The 17,400-nt window shown below is 40.1% G+C and overlaps 1 protein-coding gene across 5 annotated transcripts in view; it reads right to left on the bottom strand.

Annotated features, from left to right (window-relative positions):
• ILRUN (inflammation and lipid regulator with UBA-like and NBR1-like domains) overlaps nucleotides 1–14,425 on the bottom strand; it is a 106,121-nt gene extending 91,696 nt beyond the window's left edge. For 2 of the 5 annotated variants that reach the window (XM_070245428.1, XM_070245426.1), the window contains exon 1: nucleotides 13,979–14,403. In XM_070245428.1, coding sequence (XP_070101529.1) covers nucleotides 13,979–14,136 — 158 coding nt within the window. In that variant the 5' untranslated portion in view covers nucleotides 14,137–14,403. Of the gene's footprint in view, nucleotides 1–12,622; nucleotides 12,750–13,978 lie in introns of those variants that run through there. The other 3 variants (XM_070245427.1, XM_001498379.6, XM_001498395.6) reach the window with 3 other exon arrangements.
• Between the last annotated feature and the right edge of the window lie 2,975 nt (nucleotides 14,426–17,400).

Below are 17,400 nucleotides of genomic sequence, written 5' to 3' on the forward strand. Positions count from 1 at the left end.
AAATCTAAATTGCCCATACACTCAGCCCCAGCAATTCTACTTCTAGGCCTGTATCCAGAAGAGTATGAAGACACTTGTACCAGAGCAGCTCTATAAAAGCAAATACCTGGAAACTGTCCATTCACCAGGAAGTGGTTAAATAAAATATGGTCAGCCACAATGGAATACCATGCAGCCATTAAAAAAAAAAAGATCATGTTCATAGCATACTGTGAAGTTAAACAAGTTAACCTGGGAACAGTAGGTATAGGATGATTCCATTTGTGTGTGTGTGCGTGTGCGTGTGTGTGTGTGTGTTTAAGTATGGGGGAGGGGATAAGACCTCTATACACAAGATGGTGCACCTACAGATCATGTTCTCCCAGTTAGAAAAAATCCTGACAACTTAAGTGGATGATGGATCTGAAATGGCCCAGCCTAAAGTCCATACTTAACAACATATCAAAGTTTGTTTTAATGTATAGTGGAAGAGACAATCTCCCAAGAATGCCTAACATTGAAGACCTAAAGACATCTATCAGGGACTACTTTCATGACTTTTAACTATCTATATAGAAAAAAGGTCTCTTTCAGAAAAATGGTAGGAGAAGGGATTCAAACCTGCATGGAGAATGGAGAAAAGTATAATGAAAACTTTCCATTAGCATACCTAAGGACTCTGTGACCACTTTGATCAAATACATGCCTATAAAGGTACAGAATGTCTCTGAAAGAATAGAATAATAGCCACTTCTGGACAGCGGGATGAGAGAAACACACGGATTTATGTACTATCTAAACTTCTCACAAGAAGCATGTATTATCTTTATGATTATATAGCCAAATAAAATTTTAAGAAGTTAAAACACAAATAGGAAACGGGAAAATCACGCAAAAAATACAACTTAACAAATATCAATTTTTAAAATGACAAAAACGCCGAAAAGCAAGGACATTTACAGCTATTAAGACGACATAGAGGGGCTGGCCCGGTGGCGCAATGGTTAAGTGCGCACGTTCCACTTCTCGGCGCGCCAGGGTTCGCCGGTTCAGATCCCGGGTGTGGACATGGCACCGCTTGGCAAGCCATGCTGTGGCAGGTGTCCCACATATAATGTAGAGAAAGATGGGCATGGATGTGAGCTCAGGGCCAGTCTTCCTCAGCAAAAAGAGGAGGATTGGCAGCAGATGTTAGCTCAGGGCTAATCTTCCTAAAAAAAAAAACAAAAAAACACTACATAGAATAACACCTGGAAAGATACACAGGGGACTGATAGTGGTTATTACCTCTGGCAAGAGATAGGAAGTCTAGAATTGGAAAATTACTTACTTTTCTTTTTTCTGTTGTTTTTTTTTTTGCGAGGAAGACTGGCCCTGAGCTAACATCTGTTGCCAATCTTTCTCGTTTTGCTTGAGGAAGATTGTCACTGAGCTAACATCTGTGCCAATTTTCCTCTATTTTATGTGGGATGCCACCACAGTGTGGCCCGATTAGCAGTGCTGGTCTGTGCCCATGATCCAAACCTGTGAACAGCAGGCTGCCAAAGTGGAGCACACGAATTTAACCACTACACCACCAGGCCGGCCCCAAGACTTACTTTTCATTGAAAAATCTTTGGTACTGTTTGAATAACTATTTTTTAAAAATATTGATGATTTTTTAATGTATATAGAATATTCAGCAGTAAAACAGAATGAACTTCTATATATGATACATGCTACGATGTGGATAATTATACCTTGAAAACATTATGCTAAGGGAAAGGAGCCAGTCACGAAGGTATACTGCATGTCTACATTTATATGAAATATCCAGAAAAGGCAAATCCAGAGAGACAGAAAACAGAACTGTGGTTGCCTGGAGCTGGGGGTGAGAGTGGGGACCGACCACCAACTGGCATAAATCCTACTGGAGTGACAGAAATGTTCTAAAACTGGATTGTGATGATGGCTGTACAAATCCATAAACTTACAAGAATCACTGAATTGTACATTTAAAATAGGTGAATTTTTTGATATATAAATTATACCTCAATAAAGTTCTAACATTTTAAAAACCAAAACAAGAAGCTACCACATAGCTGGAATTTGCTTTAAAATACTGTTTTCTGGTGGGAAAAATGAAGAAAAAAAGGCAAAATACTAATGATTGTGAAATCAAGATGAGAGGTAGATAGGGTTCATTATAGTTTTTTTCCTAAATAAAAATGTTAAGTCTATAAAAAATAGCCAACGTGTGCACGCACCCACGCACGCACACACACACACACAAATAAGGCTTCACCAGAAATCAAGGAAATGCAAATTAAAACAAGTAATGCCTTTCATCTATCAGATAAATCTACCCGGCAAAAATTAAAAATTTTAATTCCCAGAAAGCAGGCCTTCTAATGCCTAACTGTTAAGATTATTACTTAGCATATCCTTCATGGAGGCAATCCGGCAATGTTTATCAAGAACCTTCAAAAGAGCATACCTTTGACCTGGCAATTCCACTTCTAAGAATCTGTCCTAAATAAACACATGGGTTATATATCACAATTTTTTTAAAAAATTAAGAAAGAGAGAAAGAAGAAAATAATTAGGCAAGTGAACAGATATTTTTAACAGTGAAAAACAAAAAAATCAACAAATGGCTGCTTAAATAAGTTACAGAATACTCAAGTAATGGAATATTAGTAGATGAAAAACAGGGAAAGATATCCATAATGTTTAGTGAAAAAGTAGGCTATAAAGCAGTATGTATTATAGATATTCTAACTTACATTTAGCAAAATGCACATGAATATCTATAAATGCACATATATGAACACAAACTGACAGCAGTGATTAGCTTTGAGCAGTATTATAAGTGGCTTTATTGTCTCCCTTCAACATTTCTGATTTGCTGGGTTTCTGTGTTCAGTGTTATTATTTTTAGTCAGAAAAAAAGGATATTTCCATTTCCCAAAAAGGCAAACTTCCCTATGAAAAAAAGAGACAAAGGGCATATTCAGCCAATTCATAAGAGTACACAAATTAAAACAAGATCACATGTTTTATGAAACTGAAAAAGAAAACTTTTTAAATTATACTATGCTACATTGATGAGATATTAAAGAAATAGTTACTCACACAGTAGTGGCAGACATAAAAATTAGTCCAACCTTTATGGAGGAAACAATTTGGCAATTAAGTTTTAAGTGCATTAAAACCATGTTTATCTTTAGCCCAGCAATCTAATTTCTAGGAATAAATTTAAAGGAAATAATTAAAAATGCAAGCAAAGATTTAGCCACAAGGATGTTCAATATTGAGTTTATATTGACAAAAAACTGGAAACATATCCAACAAAAAGGGATTATTAAATTGTTCCACATCCACATAATGGAATACTGTGAAACCTTCAAAAGTAAAAGTGTAGAATCCTATTTATTAAGAATGGAGAAATGTTCATAAGCTATTGCTAAGTGAAAATAAATAATGTATGTACTGGTTGAAGAGCGACCCCCAAATTGACGTCCACCTAGAACCTCAAAATGCGACCTTATTTAGAAATAGAGTCTTTGCAGATGTAATTAGTTAAGATGAGGTCATACTAGATTAGGTTGGGCCCTAAATCCAACTGACTGGTGTCCTTCTAAAGAGGGGAAAATTTGGAGACATACACACAAGGAAGAAGACCACGTGATTACTGAGGCAGAGACTGGAGTGATGCAGCCACAAGCTAAGGAACACCAAGAAACCACCACAAACTAAGGACAGATAAGGAAGGATTCTTCCCTAGAACCTTCAGAGGGAGCACGGTCCTGCCGTGCTTGATTTCGGACTTCTGGCCTCCAGAACTATAAGAGAATAAATTTCTGCTTTAAGACACCCAGTTTGTGGTAATTTGTTAAGTAAAACACAGCAACCAGGAGCAGTCTCTAGTTCCAGGCTGCTCACATTTGAATCCTATTTCCACCACTTATTATCCATGTAACTTTAACTAAGTTATTAACCTTACCTAGTCTCTTTTCCTTTTCTGTAAAATGAGGATAACACTACTTATTTCCTAGAATTACTGTATTAAATTATATAATAAATGTAATCACTTAAAACAGTACCTGGAATATAGTAAATACTCCATTTTTGTAGAGCAAACACAGGTGTGTACACACACACACTACAGTTTAGAAAAATATAGATCAAAAGGTTAAAACTGTTTATCTCTGGGTCCTGTGAGTATGGCTTATCTGTTTTCTTTTTGCTTACTAGTACTTTCTAGCGTATCTGCAATAAGATGTATGTCATAATACTGTTTATGTCATAACACGTTATTTTTTTAATTTTAAAAAATTTAAAAGGCAGTGGTTCCCAGTTACAGTTGTATGTAAACCCCATCCCTCAGCTAGTGATTTCTACTCTCTCAAACTTGTTATTAAATATTGTATTAAAAAAATTCAAAAGCAAAACTTGAGAAAATAAGTGCCAACCAGAAAGCACTTGAGCAGCACATCATGTATCATTCAATCCATCATTAGCAGGCTGCTGCTCCACAACAGGCTGTGAGTCACTGACCCCGAGCACAATAATTCAAGTGTGAAACCTTGGAAACATTTTATAGACCAGAGGCTCAAACATTTCAAGAAAACACAACTGTTCATTTTTTAGAGTGAGTCTTTTAAAATCCAGTACATAGTAAATTCAATGGGGCTGGGTTCCATATTTGGAATAAACTGCTCCTCCTCCCAAGACATACATTAACTTTGGCAAATCATTAGAAAACCACTTACAAAATCAATTACCTTTCCAACAAGTGAAAAATGCATTAGTTTCATCTGCACAAGGTGATTTAATAAGAGTTAAACCTCTTCAGTGAGTTTTAGTCTTGTGTTCCAGGTCCCTAAAAAACTCAACTTATAAAATGTGTTCTCTGACACTATAAGTAAAATATAAGTACGTAAATTCAGATGAGCTCACTACAAGATAGTTTACTTAACACATTTTACTCAACACAGCAAAACCAAGTTTTAATAATTATATGTAATTACTGGATGAAAGTCTGTTGCCTAATACAGTGAAGGAATTCTACTATACTTGCAGAGACCAAATACACCACTGCATTGTTAATTAAAAGAAATATACCGAGCCAGCCCTGACAGCCCAGAGATTAAAGTTCAATGCGCTCCACTTCAGCAGCCCAAGTTCGGTTCCCAGGCGCAAACCACACCACTGGTCTGAAAGTAGCCATGCTGTGGCAGTGGTTCCCATAGAAGAACCAGAAGAACTTACAACTATACATAACTATATACTGGGGCTTTGCAGGGGGGAGAGGTGGGGAGGGCAGAGGAAGAAAAAAGGAGGAAGATTGGTAACAGATGTTAGCTTAGGGTGACTCTTCCCCTGCAAACACAAACACACAAACACACACACACACACAATTTGATCAGCCTATCCAAGTACCTTGACAACTAATTCAGTTTCCACTGAAGCAAAGAAGGAGGTACAAGGGCCATGGTACCCACTACTCTAGTAATAATTCTAACTAGATAATTATTCAAATTGGAATACCATTGCTGTAAAAACATTTTATATATATATATAATTTTATATATTTACACACACATGCATAGAAAATTCTCTACGTATATGCGTGTACATGCATATGTGTGCATATACATATGCATACAAAATTTTATAGGCATAGAAATTTCCCAAAAGGCACAGAAGAAATAGTAGTGGCTGTATCTGGAAAGGAGAGGGGATTTTTCCTTTTCACTTTTAGTCCAGAGGATGCAAATTAGTGGCCCAAGGACCACATCCTACCTACATATGTGCTTTATTTGGCCCCCACAGTGTTTTAAAAATATTTAAATTAGTTGCCAATGCTTGAAAATCAGGAAATTTCCCATAAAAATCTGAATTTCTGGCTTCTCTTGAAAAAACAGAAAAATCTAAGAACACTGGGCCCCCATTCCAGCACAGAAATATTTTATTTAAGGTAAATATCAGACATCTTTATAAAAAGCAAGCGCTTTCCAGCTCATACACACACTTCGACTGTTCATGTTCCCCATTTGGCACCTATAGGCATTTTAGTTAGCAACCCTTTTTTAGGCCCTTCTAAACTATTTGAACTTACTATATACATTACTTTTTAAAGTTTTTCCTCAATGAAACACACTGGCAAAGATCCAGGAGAACTTTAGAGAACTTACAAAATATTTTCCTCCATTCACATCTAAGTAACTGTTACCTGACTTTTCTGAATAAGAAATTGATTATAAAGGATATTCAGTACAAGGAAATATGCCTGGAAAAGGTAGGTATATAAGGTGGGGCCAATCTTTAGAGGGCTCAAATTGCTTCCAGAAACAATATTCTTGTTGTTACTTAAATCTTAATTTGCTTTTCATGTTACGTATGGAACGATCAGCAGCATTTAAATCTCATGTCCAAATTTAAACTTACAAACAAAAGGGCCTGAAAAGGAGCTGAGTTTGTAGGACTTGTTTCTTCTAACAGCACTAGACTTCAAGATGTCCATAAAAATGAAGTCTTTACTCCCATCTACCTTCATGTATTACTTCCACAAATATTTACTGATCACCTACTATGTACAAAGCATTGCGTCAGATGCTTAGGGATAAACAAAGGCCCTTAGAGGTGCATTTTCCTCTCCAGGGTGTGTACTGTATATGACAAATGTTATTAAGGCAAGAGTGGAGTTTGGAAAAGACAGGATTAGCAAGAACAGTGATTAGTGTCCCAATTTCAAAAAAACAATAGGATTTCATAAGGCATAAAGAGAGGAAAGAACAGCACTCTAGGTAGAAGAAAAATGTTTAAAATCAGGAAAGCAAAAGTATACGTGGGAAACGAGCAGCAGACCCGTCTGAACAGGGCAGAGAGAAGCAGGATATCCAGCACAAAGATATGCTGGAAAGGTAGAGGCAGATAAGTGGGATCAATCTTTGGAAGGCCCTGAATGACAACCTAGAGCTCTCTGCTCTTTATCTGGTATGCAACAAGGCATTGTTAATGGTGTCTGAGAAAAGAAGGGCCCAGATCAAAGGTGTGATTTAGAAAGACTGATCTCGTGGTGGCATGTCCACAAAATGGACTAGAAGGAAGACAGCCAGGTGTAGAAAACTAATTTGGAGACTATTCCTACGTTACCATGTTAAAGTGGTAACATTATCTACAAACTAAGGTGGTGGCAGGGAGAATGGAAAAAAAAGACAGTTGGGAGGTGCACTGCAGAGTGGAAATGCACTGGGTTTTGGCACATAATGTGGGGTATCCAGGAAAGACAGGGCATTGGAAATAGCTCAGTTCAAGTCTAGTGTCTGAGAGACCATTGAGCTATTAACAGAACAGGAAAAAGCCAGAAAGAAAAGCTAGCTGGGGGCAGGGATAAGGATAAACTGAACTTTTAAACACATTTAGTTTTGGACATCAGCAGAACATCCATAAGTTTTTTCCCCCATCAGAAGACTTTGCACTTTTCTGGTCCAATTTTTAGTGATGGCCAAAGAGAGTATATATTTAATAAAAGTAAAGGATATATTTAATGCAGAGTCAATGAGAAGCCAGTCCCAGAGCATATAACATGACAAAAATTAAGCTCCAGAAAATGAAGCTGGACTCCTACTGTATATCATATAAAAAAATTAATTCAAAATGGATCAGTAACCTAAATATAAGAAATCAAACTATAAAACTCGTAGAAGAAAACAGAGAGGTTAATCTTCACAACCTTTGATTTGCAATGGATTATTAGATATAACATCAAAAGCACAAGCAACAACAAAAAGTTAGATAAATTGAATCTCATAAAAATTAAAAACATTGTGCATCAAAGAACATTATCGAGAAAATGAAAAGATAATCTATAGAATGGGAGAAAATATATGCAAACCACACATCTGATAAGAGTCTAGTATCCAGAATACACAAAGAACTCTTACAACTAGACAACAAAAAGACAAACAATCCAATTAAAAAACAGGCAAAGGACTTGAATAGACATTTCTCCAAAGAAAATATACAACTGGCCAAGAAGCACATAGAAAGACATTCAATATCATTAGTAATTAGACAAATGCAAATCAAAATCACAACGAGGTACCACTTCATACCCACTGCTAGGGGAAATGTAAAATGATTCAGTCACTGTGGAAAACAGTTTCGTGGTTCCTCCAAAAGTTAAACATAGAATTACCATATGACCCAACAATTCAATTCCTACATATATATCCAAAAGACCTGAAAACAGGTACTCAAACAAGTACATGTACACTCATTTTTGTAGCAGCACCATTCACAATAGCCAAAAGGCGAAAACAGGTCAAATGTCCACCTACGGATGAATGGCAAATTGCGGTACATATATGTATACACTAGAATATTAATCAGCCAAAAAAGGAATGTAGCACTGATACATGCTCTACAACATGCATGAACCCTGAAAGAAGCCAGACACAAAGAGACAAATATTGTATGATTCCATTTATATGAAATATCTAGGATAGGTACATCCATAAGGAAAGAACTCAGACTGGTGGCTGCCAGAGGCTGGAGCCAGAGGGGAAGGGGGAGCAACTGCCTAACGGGTGCGGGGTTTCCTTTTGGGGTGATGAAAATGTCTTGGCTAGACAGAGGTAGTGGTTGCACAACATTAGGAATACACTAAATGCCACTGAATTGTTCACTTGATCATGGTTTAATTTTATGTCAATTTCATTCAATTTCTTAAAAATCAACAATATTCCAAACCAAAAATAAAAATAAGCTCCATGTGTTGTCACTCCTGATCCCATTAACCATATACTAGCCAAGCCACTCAGATGGCTCTGCTCCACTTGCTCCTTCCTGGTTTCACTCAGGAAACATCCTCTAGCTATAATACACTCATTTTCCATCAATTCAGATCCCCCAATCATTTCAAAACTTCTAGGAAAGCAACTTGTCATAGCAGGCACTCAATCTTTGTGAATCACTGGTTCTATTTAATTTAGTCCATTCTTACCTGTACTGAAATTTCACTTAGTTAATTCAGTATTAACATAGGAAAGTTTCCTTCTTATTATTCCAAAACTTTTCTCTGATAGTTTCAGGCATGTTCTTTTCCTATTAGAGAGCAAATTATGACAGTCTATCTTCTGCTTTTGTATTATATTACCTGCTAGGAATCCATCCCAAATACATTTGTTTAAATACTTTCTGGTTAATAGTTTTTGCTGTTATGTGCTAGATTTTGTGTGTTGGGGTGTGGGACGATAAGAGGTGGTAAAGAAACCACCTCCACCCACCCTGGCTATACTGGAGATTAGTTCTGACTTGATCTACGATCAGAAATGCAAGTCCCACAGCAAAAGGATAGTAAAAAGACTTCCTGTGGGACAGCAATGTATTTTTTACTGTGTTCCCTTTAAAACTAAAATAATCTGGATGCTGTATTTGTAAACTATTTAATATCATACCCAGAGTCCCAACTTGTGTGTGTCAATCAAAAAAGACCAAAGAAAGTGGAAAAGAAGAATATTCTAAGCAAGAACTCCTAACCTTCTTAAAAATGGAATAAAGTGCACAACACTCTATCACTGAGTGTTATGCAACACTTCCCTACTCTTCCTACAACTGCCGCTTGGAACACATTTTTTAAGGAAACCAGTATTAATATCATGTTTTATTTCTCATAAAGGGACTTTTCCTAGCTTCACACATACAAACCAGAGAGTGGATCAGAAACTCATTTAGCATACAGGTGACTGAGAAATGGATTAAGACGAGGCAGGGGAGACACTGAGATCAGATAAGATGCACAACCGATTTTCAGATCTAGATTCTGATTCACTTCATTGCATAGTAGTTATACCTTTATTTTACCCAGTAGGGTGCCCCTGACAATGTTGAGAAAGTCAATAGGATATTTTACAAAAATGTTTTTCCCAAGTTTCTTTTCTAGAAAACATCTGTTCCATCTACCATGGACAAGTGGAGTGTTCCAAAAAACACACACTGCTTCCTGAAGATACCTGGAGGCAACCTAGGATGTTGCAACAGAAAACTGCAAAGCACTAGCCTAATTATTCCTTAGGAAGGAGAGAAATAGCCAATGTTGTCTATATGCCACTCAAAGATATTTTCCTTATACCTATACTGAGAAATAAGGCCAGTACTAACTCCCACCTTAATACCCTCTAAAAACCTAGAAGTGTTATCTGCCTCTTGTCACAAACACTGAAGAACTCACTTTGAAAACTTAACAGAGACAAATGACTTTGAGGGCCAAAGTGAATTTAAAATCTTATGTAACACTGAACTGTACACTTAAAATTGGTTCAAATGGTAAATTTTACGTTATGTATATTTTATTACAATCTTGTTGGTTTCCCCTGAAAAAAAATATATAAATCTAACAGGCTGTATTAAAGAATGAGAAGCCATGAAATTGAATTTGTTTAAATTATAAGTGGTTGACAATTTTTAGCGATTTGAATTATTAGAAGCTGTCTGACCTCTTCAGGAAGGTAGTTATTAGATATTCTCCATCTCCAAGGAGGACATAAGCAAATGAAAAAAGCTTGAATTGTAGTAAGAGATTTAGTTTTGACATAATTCTAACTAGAAAAGTAATTAACCATTATAAAAAGGTATCATGGCAAATCTCTGCCCTCAGGGAAGGGAAGGGTTATATGCAATGCTGCAGGAAAAACTGGAATGAACTACAGAATTTCCTAAGCCACTTTTCAGTTTTAGAATTCCAAGTTCTATATTCACAGCCCAATAGTGCCTCTGGGAGACATTTCACCTATAGAAAGTTATATTAGACCACAAGTCATTTCAGTCTGGCTTTGAATACTGGGTTTTTTCACCACACTATTTATTCATTTTGGGTATTCAGGAACCGAAAATTGACTACTTTTGTGAAGAAGCTATTCCACCACTCCAGCAGCATGGCTGCCAGCTCAGGTATAAACACTACAAAAAAATCCTTAAACTGAAACAATACTTGGCTCTAAATTAAACACATAGAAATGTCTACATAATGCACACCCAACCTAAGACTAAAAATAAGTAAATAAACAAATCTGTGTTTAGAGAGTAGATAATTTACAAGGCCAAAACATTCAATTTAGTCAGTTTTTCAATAGCTTCTTAAAAAGTTGTTTGTTATCAACAATAAAAAATAACTTCTTACTTTTGAAAACAAAGACATAGTTTTTCCAACTCAGGTTTCATTTCAGAAGACTCACGGCCTTCATTTGAAAATAATGATTTGTAATTTTGCACATTATTTTTTAATAGTCATCAGACAACTGAATGGTGGTTATTTATTACAACCCAAAGCCAGCACTTATGAAGGCACAGGAAGGTTAATCATCTCAAATTCAACAGGTTAACCAGAGCAATTTGAGAGAGATTTTGCCAACCTGTATCAGGACTATCTCAACAGTTTCCAAGGTTAGACATTAAATGACACTTTAAAACAATATATTTCTAGACTTTAGATACTTAAACAACACATAAATATTTTGACCAAGTATGCTTGTATTTTTTAAACTAGATTTTATTAATTATGTTGCATATTGGTTTAAAACAAAAAATCTAACAAGACGAATTTAGCAAGGTCAACATAGGAATCAGACTATAATACTGGATTATGGAGCTAACTGCTTTCATTAGAAAGAAAAGAATAACAAGCCTTACTTCCTCAGTTCACAAATGACTTTTCACTTTATAATCAAAGAAAACAACATGTCTTCTACAGTCAAAAAATACGGTAGTGTAGCTTAAAGCTGAGTTATCACTTAACTGCCTGGATTCCTAAGAAGCAAGTGATTTCTAACTGCTTTAAAACCAGAATACATTTTTTAATGGTTCACTCTTTTGCTCAGAAATGTATCAAACCTTGTTTCATAGAGAGAGAACATCTCATCAGAATACATGTCTTTGAGCTTAATAATTTTTTATAAAAAACTAAAATAAAATTTTTATAACGCAACTATAATTTTTAAGTTATTTATTCTTATCCACATTGGGCCTCATTTTAATGACACCTAAAAATAAACAATCTTAGATGTTAAACACACACACCTCAAAGCACATAAAATTCATTACACTGGTTTTTTAACCATAATCATTGTACTAATAAATACTAACTCTGAAGAACTAAAAACTTATTAGGGCAGGGTTTAAATGGTACAACTCACAAGGAAGTGGGGAGAAATAATGATCCTCCCCTACCAAACTGGCAGCAATGATATGCCAAGTTTCCTATGCTGAACTAGTGTAAACAAGGAAGAAAAAAGCTGAGGGTGGGAAGCAGGCAATCAATCAACCCTCCTCAAGATATAGCTTTACTTCTAAATTTGACCAGTATATACCTCTTCTCAGTGTTTTCAATACCTCCTGTCACCTTCTATTTAAACATCATAGGCTAGTGTTCAGAAAGCTACTATAGGCTGTAGTCCCTGTCTGAGATCATCCCGGACACAAAAGACGCAAGTGGAGATCACAAATGCTTCTTTAACTATAAAGACTATCTCCTGCATTCAATGCCTCAAAGACTTTTCTAAACATCTAGAAATTCAATCCCACTCTTGGTATAACAATCAACTTTAAAGATAAAATAATAGGACCCACCAAAGATGCTGCACAGAAAAAAAAAACTCACATCACTTTTGGGGTGGCCACAGCTACAAGGCTCCCATTAGTAAGATAAGCATCATGCAGGACAGGACTAGAGGAGGAAGGGGATAAAGGCTAGGCTCACAGCCTTTTTGGCTGGCATTGCCTGAGGCGTCAGTGGACAGGGCATAAAGGGGAGGCTGGCTGCATAGTGATGCCAAGAGAAACAAGATTTCACACGTCAGGGGACTGAATGCCCAACAGAGAGAGCAAAGAGCACTCATCTCAGGCTTTCTGACCAAAGAAAGATGAGTTGTTTCACCTGAAATCCTTTCAAAGGAAGGCTAATGGTCTCCACTTTATCACTCACCTCGAGTGAACTCAACAACCCCTCTCAGAGAACATGGGGAAGCCTTGCTTATCAAAAATAGCAAGCGCTACATTCAAAGCCAAGAAACACTCCTCCGGTCTAAGTGCCATGGTCTTCTGTCCCAATTCAGTCTTCTATAAGGAGACGCCGAGCCAAAAATACTCGGTTGCCGGTCTAAGTCAAGTTCTCCATTTTCCCAAACATCTACCAACCCAGCCTTCTTTCGGATAAGCCCCTCTCCATTCAGGCACTCGGGAGCCCAGAGCTCCAGACCCCTCGGAAAGTTCACTCTCCCAAAATAACCTCCTTTCCTTCACTCTTCCTAAGGGTTTTCCCAGACCCTGCCCCAGGTCTAGGACTCCCGGTCCTCCGGTAGATCCCACTTCTTCCCGGCACAACTTTTCGGAAAGTCATCTCTTACCGTACTCACTTGTCCTCCCCGCTAATAGTCTTCCCTTTTCCCTATCTATCCTGGAGTGGAGAGAGACTCACACATTTTCTCTTCTTCTCGGTTCCTAACTTACAAGTCTCGCCCGTGCCCCAGGTTCTTCCATAGCACCTAATTCTCTCCCGGAGTTGCCACTCATCCCTGTCATCCTCAGCCACTAACTCCAGCCCCCAAGCTTTTTTCCCACTCCCCAAATTCAGGTTTCCTGTGCTTTTTACTCTTAGCCAACATCACAGCCCTCTTGCTCCCAGGTCCACCCCTACGCTTCGATGCTCAAGTCTTGTCCCCTTTTCCCACGTTCCTCGGCCCCCAACTCTCCGCAGAACCTCAGGAACCCCTCCCCGGTCTCCCTTCCGCCTCTCCTACCCTCCGTAGCCCCCAACTCTCCTCGTGCGTCCTCTCTAAGCCCTGCTCAGTCCCCAAATTTCTCCCATGGCCCTGGGGGCTCCCCCACGCGCCCTCCCCGCCCCGGAAAGCCGGAGCCCCTCATGCCAGCCCCGCCCGCCCTGCTGCCGGGCTCGGGTGTCCCTTCCCTTCCCCTCGGGGCCCCGAGGCCGCTGCCAGCGTTGGCGCGGCCGGCTCACCAGTTGGTCATGTCCAGGAAGAAGGCGCAGCCGGCCGGGTTGAGCTGGAAGCCGAGCAGCCGCTGGAACTCGGAGATGAGCACGTCCTTGTCGGTGGTGCCCAGGCAGCTGAACTTCTGCATCAGCTCGGGGTCCAGGTCCACGTCCATGCCCTCCATGGCTGGGGCCGGACACCCGCTTCCCCGCCTCCTCACAACCGAGCCGCCGCCGCGCCGCCGGGCCCGGGGACCGGGAGGGGGCCCGCTGCTAGCTGGCGCCGCGACCCCGCTCCTCTGAGGTAGGCCCCGGGCCTCTCACCGCCTCATAGGGATAAACTCACTCAGCCACTCACTCACTCTCGCGCTCCCCCCCCTCCCACCCCCCCCAGCGCCGCCGCCTCCGCCGCCGCTGCCGCCGCCTCTCGTTTCTCCGCCGCCTCCGCCTCCTCCCGCGCCGCGCCCACTGCGCAAGCGCCGCCCGCCTCGACCCCGCCCCTTCCTCTCCCGGAGGCCCGCCCCTCAGTGGCGTCACAACCCCGTGACGTCCCCCGCGTGACCTCACCGCGGTGGAGCGAGGGGGCGGGAAGCGAGAAGGAGGAAAGGGACAGCTCGGCGGCGGCCGTGACTCCCCGCCTGACCGTCTCCTCGCCCCGCCCCCGCCTCAAGGGGAGGAGTTAAAGCTCTGGGGTTGGGAAGAAGCTCGGGGAGTTAAGTCTAGGGCCACTCCACCGTTTTGCAGATGAGGGGGCTGAAGTCCGGGGAGGAGCAGAGACCGTAGTAAGGTTAAGTACCAAAGTGCGCGTAGGACCCAGTCCTCCCAGCCCAGGGTTTGCCCATCGCTCTGGAAAGGTTTCTTTGCTTAAGTTTCCAGAGCTCCTTTCCCAGAGCGATCCTGCCGTAAATCTTTGGTTCCCGGCCCCCCTCGGAGATGATTACTCCAGTTTATCAGTGCAGCTTCTCTTATGGAACAGGGGTATCGAGTCTCCAGGGAGTAAAGGAGGCCTCAGTACAAACGTCAATCACGGGTCCAGATGAACGCCGCACATAAACTTCCACCCACTCTATCAAGACCAACCGTCTCAAGATAAAGGTTAAGTCACGGGAATTTGGCGTGCCTTATTCTGTTTTTAAAATAGAAGGCAAAGTGTTACTGTACATATGGTACACCTACCTGGTCAAGGCCCCATTTCAAGATCAAAGAAAGAGAGAGGAAGCATAGGGACCAGCTTGTTTACGCCCTTGCATTCCTTCTTTCAGCGTGTGCTTTAAACACCACTATTTGCGTGACACTCTGCTACATCCAAAGGGGGAAAAGATGAGTAAGAAATGGTCTGCCTTCAAGAAGCCCTCTGTTTTACAAATAAGGAAAGTGAGATCCAGAAAGGTTATATGGCTTGTCCAAAAACAGAGCAGCAAAACTAGAATCCAGCTTTCAGGTTCCTAATGGAGTATGTTTCCCATAACTTTCAACAGCACACAGAACGAGTATTGTCTGGGGTGCTAGGAGGTTTCGGAAAGGGAAAGCATTCTACCTCTTTCTGTACCACTACCAAATAAGAGTTAGTAAAACATAGTGGCTTTACAAGCCTGGGTTCTAGAGTCACATTTGGGATTCAAATTCTCTTTCTGCCAATTATTGGTAATCATGGTGCTTGCCCAGATAGGATTGTTGTGGGGATTAAATGATGTAACAATATATAAACTCAGTACCGTGCCTGCTCCATAAGAAGCACTCAGGAAATGGTAACTAGTAGTGTGGCCGTAAACATGAGGAGATGGCTGTGGAGTTAAACAGTGATACAAGTAGGCAGGAATTACTTCTTCATCTGGCCCCTCTTCTACTTCATTTCCCTTCCTGGTCTTCTATTAAAATATGAAACATATACTCTTTCTTTTTTCTTAATAAGGGACCAACCTATCTCCAGTGATTTTTTTCCCTCCAACAGGGATATCTTATCGGAGACAGACGCCTTTAACAGCATACAGTAATAATACAAACTTATACTGTACTGTAGTATGAATATTTTATAAGAAACTGTTCTTGAGCTTCCAAGATCTGTGTGGAAGCTTAGATCATTGCCAGGGCCTAATTTTTGGGTGGCCACAATGTTGGAATATTTCACCAATATTAAGGAAAATTCAGTCTCCCTCAGAGATGTGCACATATTGTCGCAATCTTATGGAGGATGGAAGGGGACTCAGAAAGATTATAAAAATCTCAATATTAGAGCTGAAAGTAATTGAGACTGTCTAGTCCAACCTCCCCATTTTACAGATGAAGAAGTTGAAACCAAGAGAGGGGAACTGATTAACCCAAGATCATGCAGCTAGTAAGAGGTCTCCAGACTCCCAGTCCAGCACTCCATCCACTATATCCTGCTACGACTCCCTTTCTACTTGAGTTCAATTTGGACTTACACACAAAATAATCAGATATTATGGCCCAAGAGCTGATTTGATGTTAGACTCTAGGCTTTCTAGGAAGCGTTTTAACTTGCAATATCCATGGATTAAAGTTGTGTTGAGCGAGGATCCAAAAGAAGAAAATGTTTTTGGAACCTGACGACTTCATTAGAATGCTGTCCCAAGGGAACCAAAACTCTTGGCCAACACCATGTGGTACTAGGGTCTGAGCTCACCCCTAAACAGCGCACATAATGCAAAGAGATCCTTGCAAATAAGAGACCCAAATGACTCAGAACTTCAGTTCATGATAAGAATTATCTCAAAAGAGTAAAATGACTCCTCAAGTGAATTCTGAAACTTTGTGGGGACATTTTTGGTTCTCCTGAGATTTGGGTGGTACACTGGCCAGTAATTCTGTGAAGACCAAGGATGCTAAACATCTGCAATTCTTGGGACAGTCATGCACAGTAAATAACTGCCCCATCCCTAATCACTGTGCAGAAACACTGACCAAGGGGCTGGCACGTTAGACATGAAGGAAGAACTAAGCCCCAAACCCATGAAATGGTTGTCTTGTGAACATGGGATATTAAATTGAGGAAATGAGGTGTTACCCAATCAGGAGACTCCCAGAAATGTGAATTTCTACTTGAGTCTGAGGGATTATTAACAACACCTAGGGTTCTGCCCTGATGGTTCTGCAGCTTTGTTTTGTTTGAAAAAGGACCTGGAGAAGGACTGGTTGAGAGGCAAAGGGACAAACTGCTGAGCACCCTAAGGAAGGAAGGCTGACTGCAGTGTTCCAAAAGGGCTTCTAGGTGCCATCTCAGAACTATGTCAGGGGCTGTACTTGGAGATGCCACTGCCTGAATATGCATCCAAAACCAGTCGGCTTCTTTCTGAATTTCTTGGGCTGGTAATCTTGTGTAAGAAATTTAAACTAATCCCAGATCCCTGGACCAGGTCAGTTTCAGGGTTTCTGAAGGGAGTTAAGCCATTCTATCGTTTGGAAGTTGAAAGCCTAGGAGAAAAGTGATT

The sequence above is a fragment of the Equus caballus genome, chromosome 20, assembly GCF_041296265.1.
Source record: "Equus caballus isolate H_3958 breed thoroughbred chromosome 20, TB-T2T, whole genome shotgun sequence".
Classification (NCBI taxonomy): Eukaryota; Metazoa; Chordata; class Mammalia; order Perissodactyla; family Equidae; genus Equus; species Equus caballus.